This window comes from Perca flavescens, chromosome 20 (genome assembly GCF_004354835.1).
Source record: "Perca flavescens isolate YP-PL-M2 chromosome 20, PFLA_1.0, whole genome shotgun sequence".
NCBI lineage: Eukaryota > Metazoa > Chordata > Actinopteri > Perciformes > Percidae > Perca > Perca flavescens.
The window spans coordinates 24,293,903-24,312,200 of NC_041350.1; the positions used below are offsets into that span (position 1 = coordinate 24,293,903).

General features: G+C 42.0%; 2 protein-coding genes across 9 annotated transcripts in view; one reads left to right on the plus strand and one right to left on the minus strand.

Moving 5' to 3' along the window:
* The window catches only part of LOC114546609 (putative deoxyribonuclease TATDN3), a 47,529-nt gene that overhangs the window by 9,564 nt on the left and 19,667 nt on the right, over positions 1-18,298 (minus strand). For 5 of the 7 annotated variants that reach the window (XM_028565521.1, XM_028565518.1, XM_028565517.1 and 2 more), the window contains 2 exons: positions 12,818-12,938; positions 4,510-4,575 (listed from right to left, as the gene is read on the minus strand). The gene's annotated coding sequence lies outside the window, so the exon portion shown is untranslated. The remainder of the gene's footprint in view (positions 1-4,509; positions 4,576-12,817; positions 12,939-18,298) is intronic. The other 2 variants (XM_028565520.1, XM_028565519.1) reach the window with 1 other exon arrangement.
* hivep2b (HIVEP zinc finger 2b) lies at positions 506-17,789 on the plus strand. Of its 2 annotated transcripts, none has more exons than XM_028565512.1 (7): positions 506-589; positions 8,169-12,140; positions 12,901-13,058; positions 13,226-13,401; positions 13,858-13,956; positions 14,045-14,823; positions 15,152-17,789. In XM_028565512.1, exons 2-7 carry the CDS (start codon positions 8,268-8,270, stop codon positions 15,572-15,574), a joined length of 5,508 nt encoding a protein of 1,835 aa, XP_028421313.1. In that variant the 5' UTR covers positions 506-589; positions 8,169-8,267; the 3' UTR covers positions 15,575-17,789. The 2 variants fall into 2 exon arrangements, with proteins under 2 accessions (XP_028421313.1, XP_028421312.1); XM_028565511.1 differs by lacking the exon at positions 506-589 and adding an exon at positions 5,577-5,770.

Consider the following 18,298-nt stretch of genomic DNA (forward strand, 5'->3'; position numbering starts at 1 on the left):
TTTACACTGTGGTATTACTAATTTCTGAGTACTTCCACCACTATCTAGCTCAGAGTTTCTTAACTTTGGGGCATAAAAGTCATTTCTAGGTTGACATATAGCCTATTACCATTAATTAACGTCTGACCTCTGTTGTCAAAATTGTGATATATCAACATATGAAGTGTTTCAACTTGTGATTTTGTTTTGCATTGATTATTTTTAATGCCTACATGTTTGTATATGATTTTCATGCAGTCAGTCAGATCACTGTGGGGGAGAATATTTGTGAAGGAGTGTCTTCAAGCACCATGTTTTTATAATTAATATTTGCATGTGAAAAAAGAGCATATTCCTGAAATAAATCACTTTTTCAACTTGACTTTTGCACTCCTCGATTACCTCAGTGATTGTGTGCTGTTAGCGCCCCCTGCTGCTCACATCTGTAATAACAGCGCGGCCTTGTGGGACATTTTTAATGCACGCTGACGGCGCAAAACTGATCCCTACACCCGTGCTGCACACAGTCCACCCAGGAACACAATATTCCCTGTCGTGCATCAGAAGAGTGTCGGTGGAATGACATGATCTGCCCGTTGCACAGTGACCGGTAAGCCTCTGTTCCCCGCTGCTTCACACCGCGGCCATGGTGGGTTTTAAAGCCGTTATTATGTGCTTCCTCGTCCGCCGATCTACACTAAAAAGCGGTGTCCGTCTCTGGCGGTGTAGCCTATTTGTCACCTAAGATGGTGAGCCCGGTGCAGGGCAGGTCTCACTGTTGTGTATGCTTTCTGTTGCACGCCTTAAATATGGGAGGTCCCTGTTCTGTAAATGTTCCATGACGTGCAGATGGGGGGTTTGCAAGGGGTTCTCACGTCCGTGCATTTCCCCCTTCCGCAGCAGGCTATCCCCAGCCTGGGACCTGCACATGACAGCTGATCCCCCTAAATAATAACAACAACCGAAAGGTGTGAGGATGCAAATCATGTGAGGACAAATGCACAGTGGATTGGACATACAGTAGAGCTGCCACATTTAAGGGAAAGTTAGCGATATTCCCTATTCTTAACATATAGTTTACCGGTGTTCTAGGACTGCACAATTAATCGCAATTTTATAAAAATTGCAATATGGACTAGTGCAATATCCAATATCCAGCGCAATATTTGTTAGAGGCAAAATATTCAAACCATTCTGAATGAAGTATTGTGGGTGCGGCAGAGACGTCCCAGCCTACAAATCCTCTCCTACAGACTAAAGAAAAAAATCGTTGTTTGGTACAGATCCTCGCATAAATCACACTATAATCATTTACATTTTTTTTATTATATAATAATATTATATTAATATTTTTTAATGAAAATATTAATGATACAAAAAGGATCATTCCCTCCAATGTCGTGAATTATATCGCAATATCAGTCAAATGAATTGCATTTTGATATTTTCCTCATATTGTGCAGCCCTAATGTGTTCCATGTTCATGTTTGTAAAATGAAAATCAGCAGACAGCTAAAGCTTAAAGCTAAAATATCATATCACATGAAGCTTTGACCTATGAAGGTTAATTAATTAATAAATTAATCCACAGTTATTTAAAAAAAATTCTGATTCCAGCTTCTTAACTGTGAATATGTTCTAGTTTCTTCACTCCTCTGTGACAGTAATCTGAATATCTTTGAGTTGTGGACAAAACAAGACCAAACATCTAATCGATTAATAGAGAAAATAATCAATCAACAATGAAAATAGTTATAGTATAGTTAGTTGCAGCCCTAGTTACTGTATGTTGCCCAAATTAATACTTTTTAGGAAATTTTAATTAAACTAACAAACTAAAACATTTTCTTTTAATGTAATCTGTTGAGAATTTTCTTGATTTATCTTTTGCACTATTAAATCAAAAAATAGGAATTTCCAAAAGCCAAAGGTCAAAAGGTGATATGTTCAAATTGCTTGTTTTGTGTGACCAAGAGTCTTAAACCCAAAGATATTTAGTTTAATATCATAGAAGGCTAATCAAATATTTTATTTTCAGGATTAATTGTTTGGATTGGTCCAAAACCCCAAAATACAGTAGTATTTTCTAGTTCTAGTATAATACTTATTGTAGGAGTTAAACAGAGTGCATTGCATTCAACATCAATTTCAAATTTAATTTGCAAACTTTTATCATATTCTGATATATACTGTACATAGGCTACACTTAAATAAGGGCAGCATTTATTTTTTCATAGACCCAGAGATTATTTGATTTTATGCTAATTTATACTTTATGTAGCTCTATTTTAATTCCCATCAGCACAAGAAGTATAAGGTGTCACACCATACAATCACATATGGACGCAGTGTGCGGCTGAAGCCCGTTTTCTCCACTCATTTCTGCAGTCTTGGTGCTGTAATCTGTGGTGGTAATTATACATGTAGACAGGAACCGGGGAAAAAAACTTGCTACAGACGTTGGCATGGTTGCCATGGAAACACACAATCATGTCAAGATTATTTTCAGGTACTGCTGTGATAATGGCATAAAGTATGCCACCGGTTTGAGAGAGCTGATGGATAAATGAAACCACGGTCAATTGATCAAGAACAGACGTTTTGGCTGAATGAATTAATGATGCATCAAGTGAGGAGTGAAGACTCAAAGGATTTAGGTTTTATATCATATTTATTGGCGTTTGTATCAGCTGTTTGTTCAACCTGCAGTGTTCAGTGTCCCCTGTAAAAGATATCTCAGTCAGCCATATGACAGCCACTACAGCCAGCAGGGAGGAAAACCTCATTCTTTCCATTCATAAACATTCCCTCCCTCTCTCTCTCAGTGTTGTCCCCTCTGTCTCCCCCCTCCTCCCATCTGTTTTACCACTAATATCATTAGAGGCCTGCTAGTAGTCAAGTGCCTGTGCGGCATTCAATCACATGCAGATTTGAGGCGGTCAGCAGAGGCGCGATGTAGCTTTAGATAGTGGAAATAGCGAGCAGTGTGGAACATCCTGGGGGACAGACCATTATATTTATAGAGATGGGCGACTTGACCTTCACTGCACATTGAGTATCAGCCATTTTAGTGCCGCTCCTCTAGATACTGAATACAGCATAATGGATCTCAGCTGCAGTGCAGTGCAGTTAGTTAGCTTCAACTTCATCTTTGGTTTGTTAGAAGCTAATAATAGCTCTCTGCAATTCCATACTGTGGACGAACTCTGTCAATACGCAGTCTCTCTGCATTCACTGCTTTTTTGGCACACAGCGAGTTGCAGCTTTCTAAAGGAAATGCACTGTGAAATTACAGTTTTTGCCTTGCAGGAAATAGAGGCTTGCCATTTGGGTAGGATTTTTGAACTCAGAGGTGAAGTTCATGTATGTCGTACCATAAGTTTAAAGCCTTTGTTCTGCTGTGTAAGCTTTATGTTGAGAAAGACCTGTGGTAAATATGCCTTTGCCAAAGGACTCTATTCATAGAGGCACCCAGTTGTTCTCACCCAATGGCACAGAGTGAAACTGAGGAGGATGGTCAAAGCGGGTGAAGTATTTATAGATGTGTAAATTATATTGTGATGAAAGGCCAAAGATTTTACACAAATGCCTGAGGCAGAGTAATCCTAAATTCATTCAAATCAGAGGAAATACTCGGTTTGTTTTATTACAGAGCAGCTTCTAAACAAATTATGATAGAAATAGATTTTGGCAGGTATCCAACCATCACTTAAAATTTAAATTCAAGTCAAACTCAGAGGTTTGTCATGTGTTCTACCTCTGGCTTTTCCAGGTGCTGCTCAGGCAGACTCTTTTAATTCATAGCAGTCTATAGCAGTGCAATCTAAAATCACATGAAGTTTCACATTAAAAATCTTAATCTGCAAATTAACTACACCAGTCAAATACATATATCCACAATATTTCCCTATGAAATGTTGTGGAGTGGAGCTAAACGTACAAGGTAATACAAAAGGAAATACAAGTATGTCAAAATTGTACTAATAACAGTATTTAAGTAAATGTACTTATAGTAGCAGTGGTGGTAAAAGTCCTCATATCCTAAGTAAAAATACTCATACATTGTTGTATAACTGCATTACTCAGCCAGTTTGCTGACTTTAATGACGCTTTCCTACTTCTTGTACAACTGTTAAGCTACATTTTAGCATTTACCACCCAAATATTGGTGTTCAGCAAAAGTTACATCTTGCGTCAATATATAAGCAGCAATCTAAAGTGGAGCTTTTTTTAACTACTTTATAAGGTACACTGTTGAGGTAGTTCAATCTTTAACAATGTATCATATTTTGTGCGCTAATGATACAGTTTGTACGGTGTAAAAATATCTGAAAAGTAACTGTTAAGATTTAAAATAAAGTGGAGTAAAAATTATGTTTCTCTCTGAAATGTAGTGGAGTACAAAGTAACACAATATGAAAAGATTCAAACAAAGTACAAATACCTTTTAAAACTGTACTTTATCACAGTATTTGCATAAATGTACTAAGTTGTTTCCAAATCTGTTAGTTGCCTCTCGGGTCATTTTACCTTGGAGCGCTGTCCACAGAAATGTGTGAATTAACTTGTTGATCCAAAAGCATCAGGGGCTTCATACTGTATAAAAAAGAAGAAATTACATAAGTAGATGTAAAAAGTATATAGTAAAGTAAACAAAATAAACAACTGTCAATTAGTCTCACTTTTAAATAAAACAACTGCATTTACTTGAGGGTTTTCAGTTGTAAATAAAAGTATTACTAAACAATAAAATAATAATAGATTCAATAATGTGTGGCTTTGGGCTTATAAAAATAGAATCATTACAGCGTGACATTTTTGGTAGTCATGTAACGAGGAAGTATTTACTGAGAAGAAGTTAATGTAGAGGCTGTAATGGCACCATGTCACACTGAACTCATACATCTGATTCACAGGATGAGGTTTGCAGCTGCACATAATCTGCAGTATTGTCCTAGTTTTTTGCAGTGTTAATGACACCCTCATCACGACTCTCTCCATTCACAAAGCAAATCCTGTCGTGACGGGAGAGAACTGGCTCCGAACAGGCTGTGGGTGTCTCAGGATTCGGAGAACATGTCTAATTTTTGCAGCATCCTCACAGTCAGCCACATGCCGTCTTTTCATTGAGTTCCTCTCCATATACAAACTGAATAGAATCAAGCTGTAGGAAATGTAAATTCAGAGCGGCTGCACTATGTGATTAGTGTCTTTCAAAGCGCTTGTCACATTTGCATTTCTCCTCTGCTCTGCTTATATTCACACACTCTGTCCAACTGAATTATATAGATCATAATGTGTGTACCTGAATGAATTTGTGTCTTCATTCAGATCACACAATATCAGGCTAAAATGAATGATTGAATCTGGGGATGAATGGACTCCGGCTATCAAAGAAAGGTGATGTTTAGCTCTTTGCATCAAGATATCTGACTCCCCACTTTGTGTGTAGTGTGAGGCAGCTGCCGCTCTGCTTTGAAACACAGTGAGAGAGAGGAAAAGCGTCCTTAAACGTGGGCTGTTGTGTAATCCCTCCCAGGGCCCCTTTGCTATTTTTGTGCCTGGGTCCGCACGTCACGGTTGGGTATTTTCTCTGGTGACTAGCTCGCATCAATAGATCTTCTAATGTACACCCAGTCAGCCAGCAGCTTCATGACTGATGGGACTTTACCTTGCTAATTTATTTCATTATTGTTACCCAGACATGAGGAGAATGGAGAAAAGGACTATGCAGCATGAGGAATGTCACATGTGACTGTCGATATGGGACAGGGGACTATTCAAATGTCAGGTTTGTGTGAGGATTATATTTGATATCTGAATGTCAGCTGCTGTATGAGCCGAGGCTTTTCCCCCCATCAGACCGTGTGCTTCATGTCATTCTGATCACAGTAAGAGCTGTTGATTGATTCTGCATGCCATGTTGCTGTTAAGAGTACCACAGAGGGTTTTACCATCCAGCTTCTCAGAAGCCGGTCATCTTATGATATTTATGGATTTGTTGTCAGCGTGAGGCTTCATGCCCGTTCCCTTTAATGGCCAACTTAGCCTCTAATGATGTAATGCAGTGGCATAACGGTGCTCTCCATAGCCAGCATTTGTTTGCTCATTGTCCTCTCTCGTGTGTGGAAAGCAGTAAGGGATGTGCCCCACGAATGTCTGCTGTTCATACAAATCTCTCCGTGAAGTCATTTCTCTGTCCATGCGGACATACTGTACCACAGTCAGCCCACAATCGTCCTGAAACACACCTACTGCCACCCACCTGCCTCCTGTTGTTGCACGTCATTGCTGCTGTGTCATATATTTTTGTATAGGTTTAGTGCTTGTTGCCGGGAGCAAGAGAAATTTGCAGTGAAATGGTACAGTGTACCAGCAGTACCACTGTACTGCTGGTTTTATAAATAAATAAATAAAAAGTCGGAATCTGTTGAGAGACTTGTCGATGAGACTCTGAATACATCGGCTTCGTTCCCTCTCTGGTGTGCTTAGTTCAAAGGTATGCATTGTTTCTGAGGGTCTTATCTGGCTGTCACTCTGCACCCATATTCCCCTTCCCTCCACTCGGAGCTCACCGAGGATGGAAAACTAAGCAATGAGGTCAGACCGACCTTGAAGGGGAGCTCCCTACCCAGGCCTCTAAATATTGTTACCCCAAGGCACCTCACTTAGTTTACCTCTTTAAACCTCCCTGCTGAAACATAGATTGTTACAATCTGAGGCAGCCCTAGCCAGCCTTCATTATCTTTTCTCTATCCTGCTCTGGAATAGAAGAAGCCCTCAATTCTGTCCGAAAGCAGAGCTACTGAACCATAAACAGCCACAACAGGCAATGGGGCATTTGCACACAAAAAAACCACACACAAAGTGGAGATTATTATCCTTACAACTGTTTTCAAGCATCTCTTAGCATCTCGAGAGTCACCTTGGATTCCTATCCTCTGGTTAATGCCTGAGGAGTGTGTGGTGCGCTAACAAAGAAAGAGAGGGAGTGAGAGAGAAAGACAGAGAGGAGAGTCGGTGGATGTCCTAATTAAGGGGAACTCAGAGGGTTTGAACCAGATAATCTTACATAACCTCGTTAGGGAGGACACAGCACTTGATACTGAGAAGATGAAATGACGTGCCCTCAGAGACCCATCCATCCCCATGGTATGACATGTAAGTGTAGCGGTGAAAGCAATTCACTTTAACCGGTGGGGATGATGAGGTTTCTTGCTGGAGTCCGGCTTGTTTATGAACAGGACAGTTAGTGGTCCCGTGCAGTTAAGTGTGGAGACGATGGAACTAGTGACAGGGTTTGAATCCCACGAGAGACAAGGAGCCTGAACATGTTATAATGTTATCCTGGCATTGGATAAAAGAGTTATGCACAACATTTTGGTGTTTTATGTAGATATTGGATCAAAAGGGGTGCAGGTAGACTCATCATCACGCTTCGTTGACCATGATCTACAGTAACAGCGTCACCTGTGTGTGCTGGAATGCATCGAAACACATACCATGCTCATACTTTTTTTTTCTGACACTCCCCCATCTTACGCAAAGTTTTTTTTTTTGCAAAAGCCTACAATTGTTGACAAAAACACAAGAAGTTAAATTAAAAAATTAAAAGTCAAATCTGGGACATAGGATGAAGAAATTATCTGGGTAATACATTATGGATATTTCACATCTCTCATACCTGTAGTTTTTCAAAATATATGAAAAACAATTTCACATGAATTTCTATTCAGCTCACTCACACACACACACACACACACACACACACACACACACACACACACACACACACACACACACACACACACACACACACAAAGTAAACATATACAACCAATAATGACACACATGGTACAGTAAAAGCATGTGCCTTAAATACCTACACACATGTTCACAGGGGCATCTGCCAGGCATGATGTACCTAGGTTTTTTAGAAGCTGATAAAGAGAAAATAATGTGTTTCAATTCCTGCTGGGATGGAGCTCATTATAAATTGTATACTCTCATATTTTATTAGGATTTCTGGGAAACAGCCTTGAATAGCTCTCACTCTCAAGGAGGGGATTTGAACTCTAACTGAGTTATCTAACTTGATAAACCTCAGCTCTTGTACATCTTTATATGGTCCTAGTTTAGGTTATTGTCATACATTTGTCTAATTGTAATTTCTGTCTGATTTCTTTCAGGTGACCCTTCCCTGCAATCAATTCACATGTATGTCAATATCACTACAGTCACATAACAGATAGTGTCCTTGAAAATCGATCCCAAAGAAAGTTGGATTCATGGAGTCACTTGAAACTACTGCAGGGGTGAAAAGCTCTACTGAGGGTCAGGACAGAAATGTTGCACAGCAAAAATGCACCTCGGAAGCAGCACAGACTAGGAGGAGTCCATCAGTCGAATTGGAAAGCAAGGGGTGGCACGAACAACTGAAAGAAGGTCAGAGCAGAGACACATGTGGTTTCAAAGAAATGTCTGACTCAGGGAAATCACTGCAATTAGAAGATCAGCATTCCCAAACCCAGTCCACAAGCCATCAAGACTATGAGAGGTCTTCGTATCCACCACAGTCCACAAAACAGTTTCCCCGTGGCAGACAGAAAGCTGTAGGTCACTCAGTTTCTTCACAGTCCCCGGGACCTGCATCTCACAGGAAGTCCACCAGTTCACCTGAAGTCCAACAACAGTGTTCCCATTCAGGGATGGATCAGCTGTCAGAGGCTATGTGTAAGGTGGAGCAGAAACCACAAAAGCCTGGGAAGTATGTTTGTGATTACTGTGGAAGGGCATGTGCCAAACCCAGCGTGCTTAAGAAACATATTCGCTCGCACACCGGGGAACGGCCCTATCCGTGTGTCCCCTGCGGATTCTCCTTCAAAACCAAGAGTAATTTATACAAACACAGAAAGTCCCATGCTCACTCAGTCAAAGCTGGAACAGTGCCACTATCAGAACTTGGGTCTTACAATGCCAACACTGACCAGGGGTCTTTTGAAGGGGAAGGCGAGTTATTCTCTGATGCTGAGCAAAGCACGGACACGGACGAGGACACTCTTAACGACCCACTGCTGCTGCTGGACTCTCCAGTGGAGGGATCAGATAACACTGCTGTAAAAGTACTAAATCTCATTGCTCAGAAAAAGGGAGCCACGTCAATGTCAGCTCAGGATGGTTCCTCCCAGCCCCAAGAAATGAGTGCACCTCCTGCCACTGACGAGGCTAACCGTGCAATTCAATCTTGCACAATCAAACAGAGGCTTGCACTTCGGCTGTCTGAAAAAAGAAGCAGCGACTCTGACAACAATCTGTCCCTCCCAAGTCAGTCTAGCAAGGGCAGCACGGACTCCGGCTACTTCTCGCGCTCCGAGAGTACCGAGCACCAGACTGGTCCTCCGAACACTAACGCAAAGTCCTATCAAGAAATTATGTTCGGGAAGTGCTACAGGCCAAGCCCTAAACAGACGGCAGTTTTTATGGCTTGTAGCACAGATTCAAGTGAATATACCGTGAGACACTCGGAGAAAGGTGTTTCCCGCGTTTTCACCCAAGAAAAAGACAGCGTTGAGTCGATCAAAATAAACACAAAGTCATTCACGAGGGAAGAGGTAAATGAACCACAGTTAGACGCCGGCTCTGATGTGGGGACTCTGATAAGAAGCAACTCAATGCCAACATCCTCAGTAGTTTGTCTAACTATGCCTCAAGCCCTTAGAGGCAGCCACTCTTTTGATGAGAGAACAAGCACCGGGGGCATGAGGAGACTCAGGCGGCAAGCTGCTTTCGAACTCTCTGCACATGATAGCCACGCAGACGCAGACAGCCACGGAAAGATTAGCGAGAGTGGCATTTCACCTTCAGGATTTGAAATGGAAAATTACCACTCAATGGCAACTAGTATGAGCCATCACAGACATGCAATGGAACTGGCAACACGAAAGCGCCGGAAAGAGAAGAGGGAAGAGGAAGATTTGCCAGTTCAATATGAAGGCCTTCATGAACAGTGTGAAGAAATGCTTGATTCAAGTAAGGACTATGATTCAAAACAAGCTGCAGTGGGCATTATGGCATTAGGAAAAGGACATTCAAGTATGCTAATGCAGATGGACAGGTGTGACATGGAAATATCAGTGAGCCCTGAAATGTCTGGTCGGAAAACTTTAGGGAATGTAATTTCTGTTATCCAACACACAAACTCGATAAACAGGCCTTACTCTGAACAGTCAGAATCATACAAGTATCAAGGGCAGAGACAGGATAGTAATTCTTCATTTCAAGCTATAGAGGCAAGTGATTCATATGAGTTGGAAAGGAGTGATAGTAAGCTATCATTTCAAATGGGGCCCAAACTTGTACGGCAGCCCAACATACAAGTCCCAGAAATTAGGGTCACGGTAGAGCCTGACAGTCCAGAAAAAGCTCCAGAGGTGCAGGTGAAGGAGCCAGAGAAGCATGTGGAGGAGTTTCAGTGGCCTCAAAGGAGTGAAACTTTAGCACAATTCCCTCCAGAAAAGCTCCCTCCAAAGAAGAAAAGGCTGCGCTTAGCGGATATCGAGCACTCCTCTGGTGAATCTAGTTTTGAGTCCGCCTGCACCAGTCTCTCCCGCAGCCCGAGCCAAGACAGCAACTTATCTTATAGCTCCACCTTCTCCTTTGACAGGGAGGAGAGTTTGAAGTCCGTCTCTCCAGCCAGGCAGGATGAATTTGGCAAACCACTGGAGCTCTTAGCAGTGCCAGGGAGTGGGCACTCCCTCTCTGTGCTCAACCAGCGTCAACAACATGAAATGAGACGCTCCTCCTCAGAGCAGGCGCCGTGTAACTTGCACAAGGGGTTCCCAGAGGTACGCAGCATATCATTTGACTATGGCAGCCTTTCTCCTACATCCAAAGTTAGACACGTGGACATCAGCTCTGGCCACTCGGCTGTGAGGGAGAGAAGGAGGGGAAACTTGGTGCGACAGGAGTCATTGAATATGGACGCTGAGGTAATACAAGTCCCATCACAAGTGTTTCCGCAGTACCTCAGCAGCACCTCCCCTCCATTCACAGCAGTTGCTGTTCTGCCGCAGACTCTGCCAATATTCTCCACCGGGAATACATTTCCCCAGCTGTCACATCCAAGCCTTTTAGTTCCTGTAAGAATACAGACTTATGTGCCATCCTATGGCAGTATCACATACACTTCAGTATCACAGATTTTCGACAATCAGTATGACAGTGTTAGCTCCACTACGTCCACTTCTCAGAATCAGAGTTCACGTTTGTCTGGAAATCTTGATTCTCATAATGCATTAGCTTTTACCAGACCACCTTCGAAGCACACCCTCAATGTTGAAGCCCTTGATTTGTCATCAGCTAAGCTCAAGACAGGCATCCCTCTCTCTCTGACCTCCAGAACTATCTCAACCACTAACGCCTCCAGTGGTGGCACTAACAAACGGATGCTTTCCCCTGCTAGCAGCCTGGACCTTTTCATGGAGGTCAAGCAGCAAAAACGTGTGAAAGAGGAAAGAATGTTTGGACAGATTGTAGAGGAGCTGGGTGCTGTGGAGTTGGGAAAATGTAATTTGAGCGAAGAGAAGGGGCACAGGTCAGAGATCCAGGGTGCATCCACACCTCATGCTCAGGATGACTCGCGTAGGAGGAAATTCATCACACTTCAACAAAAAGTGACAGAAGCCACTGACCACGAAGTTGAATCAGCAATGGAAAGTAGCTCCCTGGAAACCAGCTCACCTCCCTACTCTATGATATCAGTGAGCGAAGTGAAAGAAGTTGGCATGGAGAAACGAGTGCAGATGGATATGGTGGCACAGCTGATTCCCAGTAAATACACCCTGATCTCAGACACCGAGCATTCAAGACTGTTATCTCAGTTTCCAAGTCTTCGCACGACGACAGGAGTGAGCTGGTGTTATCTCAACTACACCAAGCCGAGCTGCTCTCACAGCGACGCCCCTTTCTCCTCCGTGTACGCCACCTGGTGTGTGAGTTCCCACAACCCGAACCCTCTTGAGCTGAGTACCAATACTGCTCTGGCTCTACTGCAGTCCAAACAGAGGGGAGACAAGGTAATATACACCGTGGCCGCCATGTGTCAGCCTGGCACAGGGAAATTGGTGTCATCCCTCATCCTGTGGAGGCAGACCATGGAACAGGTGAGAAAATGATCCCATCTCTGCAGCTTTTCTATGCTTACAGTATGCATATGTATAAAACGCACCATAAGAGCAAAGCCCCCATTGATAACATATTGAAATGGTCTTGCCTAGTATCACTATTACTTGAAGTAAATACCTATAATCAAGCAGCACTTGGCAGTTTTCTACATTGGTTGCCCATCATTTCCGCAAGAGAGAAAGAAGTGTTTGAAATGTAGAAAGTTTAAAATTACCTTATTACCCAGAATTTGGCTAACTGCACACTTCAGATCTTTTGGCAGAAGGTTCAGTCACTATTGGCAAGTTTCTGGATATCATTTTCCTGCTGCCAGCTATGATGTTATAAGCTTTAATTTATCACTTGCTCTGCATTTACCCTTTGCAAAAAAAGATGTCTTGGCAGTGAAAATACCAAGCACTGAAATAATATATTATATTTAAGAAAATAACGTGTGTCTTGGCAAAGGGATGCTCTTGGATTTAGGCAGATCAAATTGTTCAGCAAATCAAGATCAGATATAATATTATGACATAAAAATCATGCCACGCATAGCTTTCAGCAAAAAAAAACAACAACATGAAAATTAACCAAATTTAAATTATCTGTACCGGGCAGCAGCAGCACCATAATTTATGTTTGCAAAACATGCTGTGTAACGCCATGTGTGACATACAATATTGGAAGTATCACATTATGTTGTCGATCCGGTGTCCACTTGAAATGGCTGTTAACAAAATGTTTGTTCATCTGATTCAGCTGCAGAGGAAACCGGAGCCCAAAGAGGTGGACATCACCTACGGGAAGAAGGTGAAAGACATCAGCTGCAGAGTGAAAACTGCCAAGGAGGAGTGGAAAGAGAGGGAGGCTTCCACCACCCAAACAGTGCCAACACGCATTAAGATCTTTGAGGGAGGGTCAGTCAAGATATTAGTTATCATAACACTTGCCAGTTCTGCTGACAGCAAATGCAGCAGCTATATTAGGATGTTAATGCATACACTATCTGTCCGTCAATGGTCTTTTTGCCTTTTCAGGACTGTTTAATGTATTTATTCTTTAGAAGACTGTGTCTTTCTTTCAGGTACAAGTCCAATGAAGACTATGTGTATGTCAGAGGTCGAGGCCGGGGGAAATACATTTGTGAGGAGTGTGGCATTCGCTGTAAGAAACCGAGCATGCTTAAAAAACACATCAGGACCCACACAGATGTGAGACCGTACATCTGCAGGGTCTGCAACTTTGCTTTTAAAACTAAAGGTGAGCATTCTTTAAGCTTATATAATGAAATTAATATTGACTTTATAGATGATACAAAAGACTCACTATTTATTATGATTTTTGTTTAAAACAAATGGAAGTCTATCAGTCTTTATTTCGATTATTAAAAATGTGAGAAAATCTGCAACAAAAAAATACAAAAATGTGTGTGCATATCAGATTTTAAAGAAAACATTAGCAGCAGCAGTAAACATTCTAGTTCTTGCTGCTATTTAGAGCCACTATTGTGCAAACTCAGCAATTGCATTCATTTCTGTCATCACTTTTTTTCATTTCTGGGAGAATTGTCCACTTGTAGTAGGAAAAAACTAATTTGTGGGGACATAGAATTTGGGTTAAAATCTGTAAAAAAACAAACAAATATGCTCCTTTTAGAATAAATGCGGCTATTCTTTTACTGAATAATGGTAACTTACTATGTTTTCTTTTTTACAGGAAACCTGACTAAACATATGAAGTCAAAGGCACACATGAAGAAATGTCTTGAACTGGGAGTGTCAGTATCAATGGATGACACGGAGATACAGGAACATGGTAAGATACTGACATGTATTATATTCTTGCACATGCATGACTTATAGCGAAATAAATCCAACTAAACTTATCCATTTGTCTTTTACAGTGGACGACAGCCAACAAGAGTCCAAGGTAGTGGTCACAACCAAACACCAGTTCTCAGACGCGGACGACTCCGACGGCATGGACGAAGAAGTTGACGAAATCGACGAAGACGATGATGAGGATGATGAATACGAGGGTGACTCCACTCCAAAGCTGCGTTCGAGAAGCACGAGTCCTCAGCCGTGTGGAGTTACTTCTCTGTCAGTCACAGCCACTGCCGCTACCCACGGCTATTCCCTCACCTCTCTGCCTGGCACCGATGTCCGCCAACAGTCCTCTGGCAGGCGGACGGGCTCGGACCATCGCCCCGTCCTTGCAACAGACCAGAGAGAGAAGTCCATGGACGAAGACTCTCTGACTATGCTGTCTCCAGACCAGGCCAGCTTCCTATTTGACCCCTACTCTTCTTGTCTGCTCTCTCCTGGTTGGGAGTCTCCCATCAGGGAGCCCTCCCCTTCACGTCTGCGTTACCCATCCCCGAGGCGAGAGCTCTCCCCGCGAGGTCGCTCCTCTCCCAGATGGGATACCTCCCCGCTGAGGCCTGGCTCGCCTGGCTTCACACCCATTCAGCACCTCTCCCCGGGCTCAATCGAACGACCCGTGTCTCCTGGAACAGAGCTGTCTGGAAAGCGAGAATCCTCAGTCAGAGGCCGGCAGAGAGTCGTGCTGAGGGCTGTTTCACCACGGAGAGGCTCGCACCAACACAAAGGCTGTGGTGATAAAACCAGACACCAGGCAAAGATGGAGATGGCTCATCAAGGAGTCTTTGATATGGAGATGGTATGCATCATTAACAGTCTGCACCCAGTTCAACTACACCTCTGCGAAATAGGGTTGGATACACAAATTATGTCTCACTCGTTAACATTGCGAGATAGGTCATGGCCTTGGCAGAGGTCTGCGCTCTCCGAATGCCCTTCTCGTCGGTTTTGGTCTTTTCATTGCCTTATCGCTTATTCGTCGTGGTGAGCGTATGTGTTCTCCAAGTGCTGTCTGAACGCTCCATTTCTCATATATCTGCATTTTTGCTAACTGTAATATATTTTCACGTGAGAAATGATCTTGGCGATGTTAAACTGCTCCTAACGCTGCCAATATGTTGTTTCAGGATCAAAGGAGCAGCTTGGCTTCCAGTCTGCCCGGTGCTGCCAGTTCCCATCACCAGAACATCCTCAGCCACCTCCCTCTTCACTCCCAGCAGCAGGCGCACAGTTTGCTCCCCGTCGTTCCTGTCGGAGGGCTCCAGATGTTACACTCCCCGCCTTCCTCCAGCACTGATGTCACCCTCTCCTCGGCTCCAAGCCCCCAGAGCAGCGAGGGCCAGCGTTGCAGCAGCAGGGAGGGATCTGTCCACGGGCCTGAGTCTGGAAGAGAGGACATCAGAGTCCAGAACCAGCTGTCGTCCCATCAGGCCGCTCAGGAGACAAGCCTTGACCCCGGGGGCGTCACGGACAGCAGACAGGAGGAGAATGTCCAGACCTGCTTGAAAGCCATCGCGTCGTTGAAGATTACCACAGAGGACCCTCACTGAAACCTCCTTTGTCTGTCTCCTTGATTTGATCCAGGAATAGACCCCTCCCCACCCCCCACCCCTGCTACAGCTGCAACCTTGTCGTCCTCAGCCCTTTAGGCACATAACCTCATCTTTATCCTATTAGAGGCAATATAATAACACTTTCTCTGGTCTTGCACATACTCTAGACAGCTCCTTTTAAATCTGAGTGGAGATTCAAACCTTCACAGTGAAGAAGAAACCCACCCTGTCTGATGTGCTCTTCTCTCCAGAGACTTTTTTAAAATGATTGGACGAGCAGCGGGAAGTCTTGCAAGGTGGAGAATCATTCTTGGGTGCAGGTGCAATATGGAAAGATATTATGCTAATATGCCTTTGTTTGACATAGTAGTTTGCGTACAATTGCACATAAATTATATTTATGGATTCTGTACAAATGTCTTTAACATATACTCCTTCTTAGATGCATACAAACAGTGTATTTTACTGTATGTGTACTTTGAAAATAGACTGTTGTTTAATGTAACCATATCAAGGTGTGATGCAGTAGTGCAGTAAATAAAGACTATTTATAAGGGGAAAAGTATGTGTATTATGAAACAGTCTGACCAAATTTGAAGTAGACGCTTCTTGTGCAGTTTGGTGCTTCTAATCAAGCGGCAAGGGTCTGTGCCTTTATTTTGCTTTTCATCATTTTTGTTATGAGGAGGTTGTTGTTGAATAAGGAAAAATGTCGAGGTACTCTTTATTCAGAAGTGTCAGCGCTGTCAGAGAGTTCGCTCAAAGAAAAGCTTTTTCTTTCTTGTTACGTCAGTTCTGCTGACAGACGGATGCAGCTTGATTTATGTGAAACAATCTTAAAAAATGTTTCTTATGTTGCATTTTTCTAAATGTTGTGGTTTTTATCTTGGTAAAAATGCATGGGATTTGCTATTGCACAAAAATAGAGGAAGTTAATATGTAATTATGAATACTGTAAGATGTATTTATATATTAGAACGTGAGCACTTATTGATACTGGTAAATATTTGACTACTATTTATATGGTATATCTGTACTTATGCAGCAGTGATGCAATTATGCAGTGAGCCACGCTGGCATTGCTTTCAATCTCATGTATTTGCTTTGATTAAACAGCGTTATTTCTCTCTCTTATACAGATGACCATAAGAACTTTATGAGTTTTGACAATGCACTTTCATCCTTTCATCTTTGATGTTTAACTGACGTGGTCAGTGAAAATAAGGGAGTAAAACATGTTATGTTCTCTTGTGGTTTTTGAAACATTCCAGTCGTTTTTTCACGTTTCTCATTTTGTGAAACATGTTGCACACAAATTCAAGGGGCTATGATGATCAGTCAATAGTATGTTTTCTTGCTTTCAAGTGTAACTGGATAAATCAATATCACTTTACTGTAATACTAAAGTAATGATGTTAACAGCGTGAGTTGGTTGACTATTGCTGTGCTTCAGCTCAAAAGTAATCATTCAACAAATGCATTACTTCTCTGTATATATACATGCGTGCATTTCTATGATTTAAACTATTTTTGCAGTGTTGAATTCTGAAAACTTTTTATGTGGATTGTTTATATCTCTTTAAGAGGGAAAAAGTCTGCAGTTGACGTAACAGATGTTTAATGAGGGCGAAAATAGCACAGTGTTGATCGCTAACACCGTGTGTCTCATCTTTTAAAAAAAGAAGTGTATTCATATCTTCAGTATGTTATGTTACCAGTTTGAGAATGGATTTCAAAATCAGAAAACACTTTGTTCACTCATGTTTACATAAAAAAGGTGCACTGCTTTAATTTTGTGTTTCCCGTTTCTGAAGATGTATGTAGCTTTGATTTCATGTAATTTTATTTGTCGTGATAAACGGTGCAGAATGCTCATAAAATGTGAAGGGAAAGTGAAGCCTTCTATTTGCTTTGGCATACAGTATGTATTCAGATTGTGTTTTTATTGTGTATTCATATTAATTGAACTGCTTTGTGCCTCTCATGTCTATGAAATTCCCTGTAAAACACAGAGGACAAATCATTTTACCTCTTCGCTAAGATCTTTTGAGGAAGAAAAAAAACCCTCAGTAGCCAATCTGTTGTTTAGCTATTTGCATCAAAACTGGTTAGTCAGGACGGAGTGCCTCTTTTATGCTATGGGGACTTTATTGTTTGGTGCTCTACTTTTTCAGATTAAATTCAAAATTGTTTTAAAAGAATATACTTCTAACCCAAGGATGTGTGTTGCAGTTTATTTCATTTTTTTTAAACCTTATTATTCAAAATGGCTTCCATACCTTTCCTCCTGCATAAGTCATGATTGTGTAAATTAGAGCGCACAAGGAATCAGATGAAATCATTCACATTTTATCTTGAGGCGGAGTGTGAACAAAAAAAAGTCTCTCCAGAGTGAAAAATTGGAGAGACTCCTACCAGTGACATCCTCTGGTGAAAGATGATTACTGCAGTCATAACATGGAACCAGAATAATAAATGAATGCTTCCAAAAATAGTTCTCACCTTGTGGATAATATTCAACCACTTTCAGGTTGCATCAAATTCAGCAAAGCCCATACTGCATGTGTGAAGCATATATTAAGTGAGGAAAATGACTGTGATCTTAAATCCATCTATTCTCTGGGTTTGGGAGGAGGTCTGTACTATTTCGAGCCAATCAGTGAAACTGTTTTTTTTTTTTTTCTCTCTCTCTCTCTCTCTCTCTCTCTCTCCTGCTCAGTG

Excerpts from the sequence above, each read along its gene's own strand:
- hivep2b (XM_028565512.1), top strand. The coding sequence starts at position 8,268 with ATGGAGTCACTTGAAACTACTGCAGGGGTGAAAAGCTCTACTGAGGGT. Across the intron at positions 13,957-14,044 it reads CACGGAGATACAGGAACATG|TGGACGACAGCCAACAAGAG; the intron begins GTAAGATACTGA and ends TGTCTTTTACAG. Across the intron at positions 14,824-15,151 it reads GAGTCTTTGATATGGAGATG|GATCAAAGGAGCAGCTTGGC; the intron begins GTATGCATCATT and ends ATGTTGTTTCAG.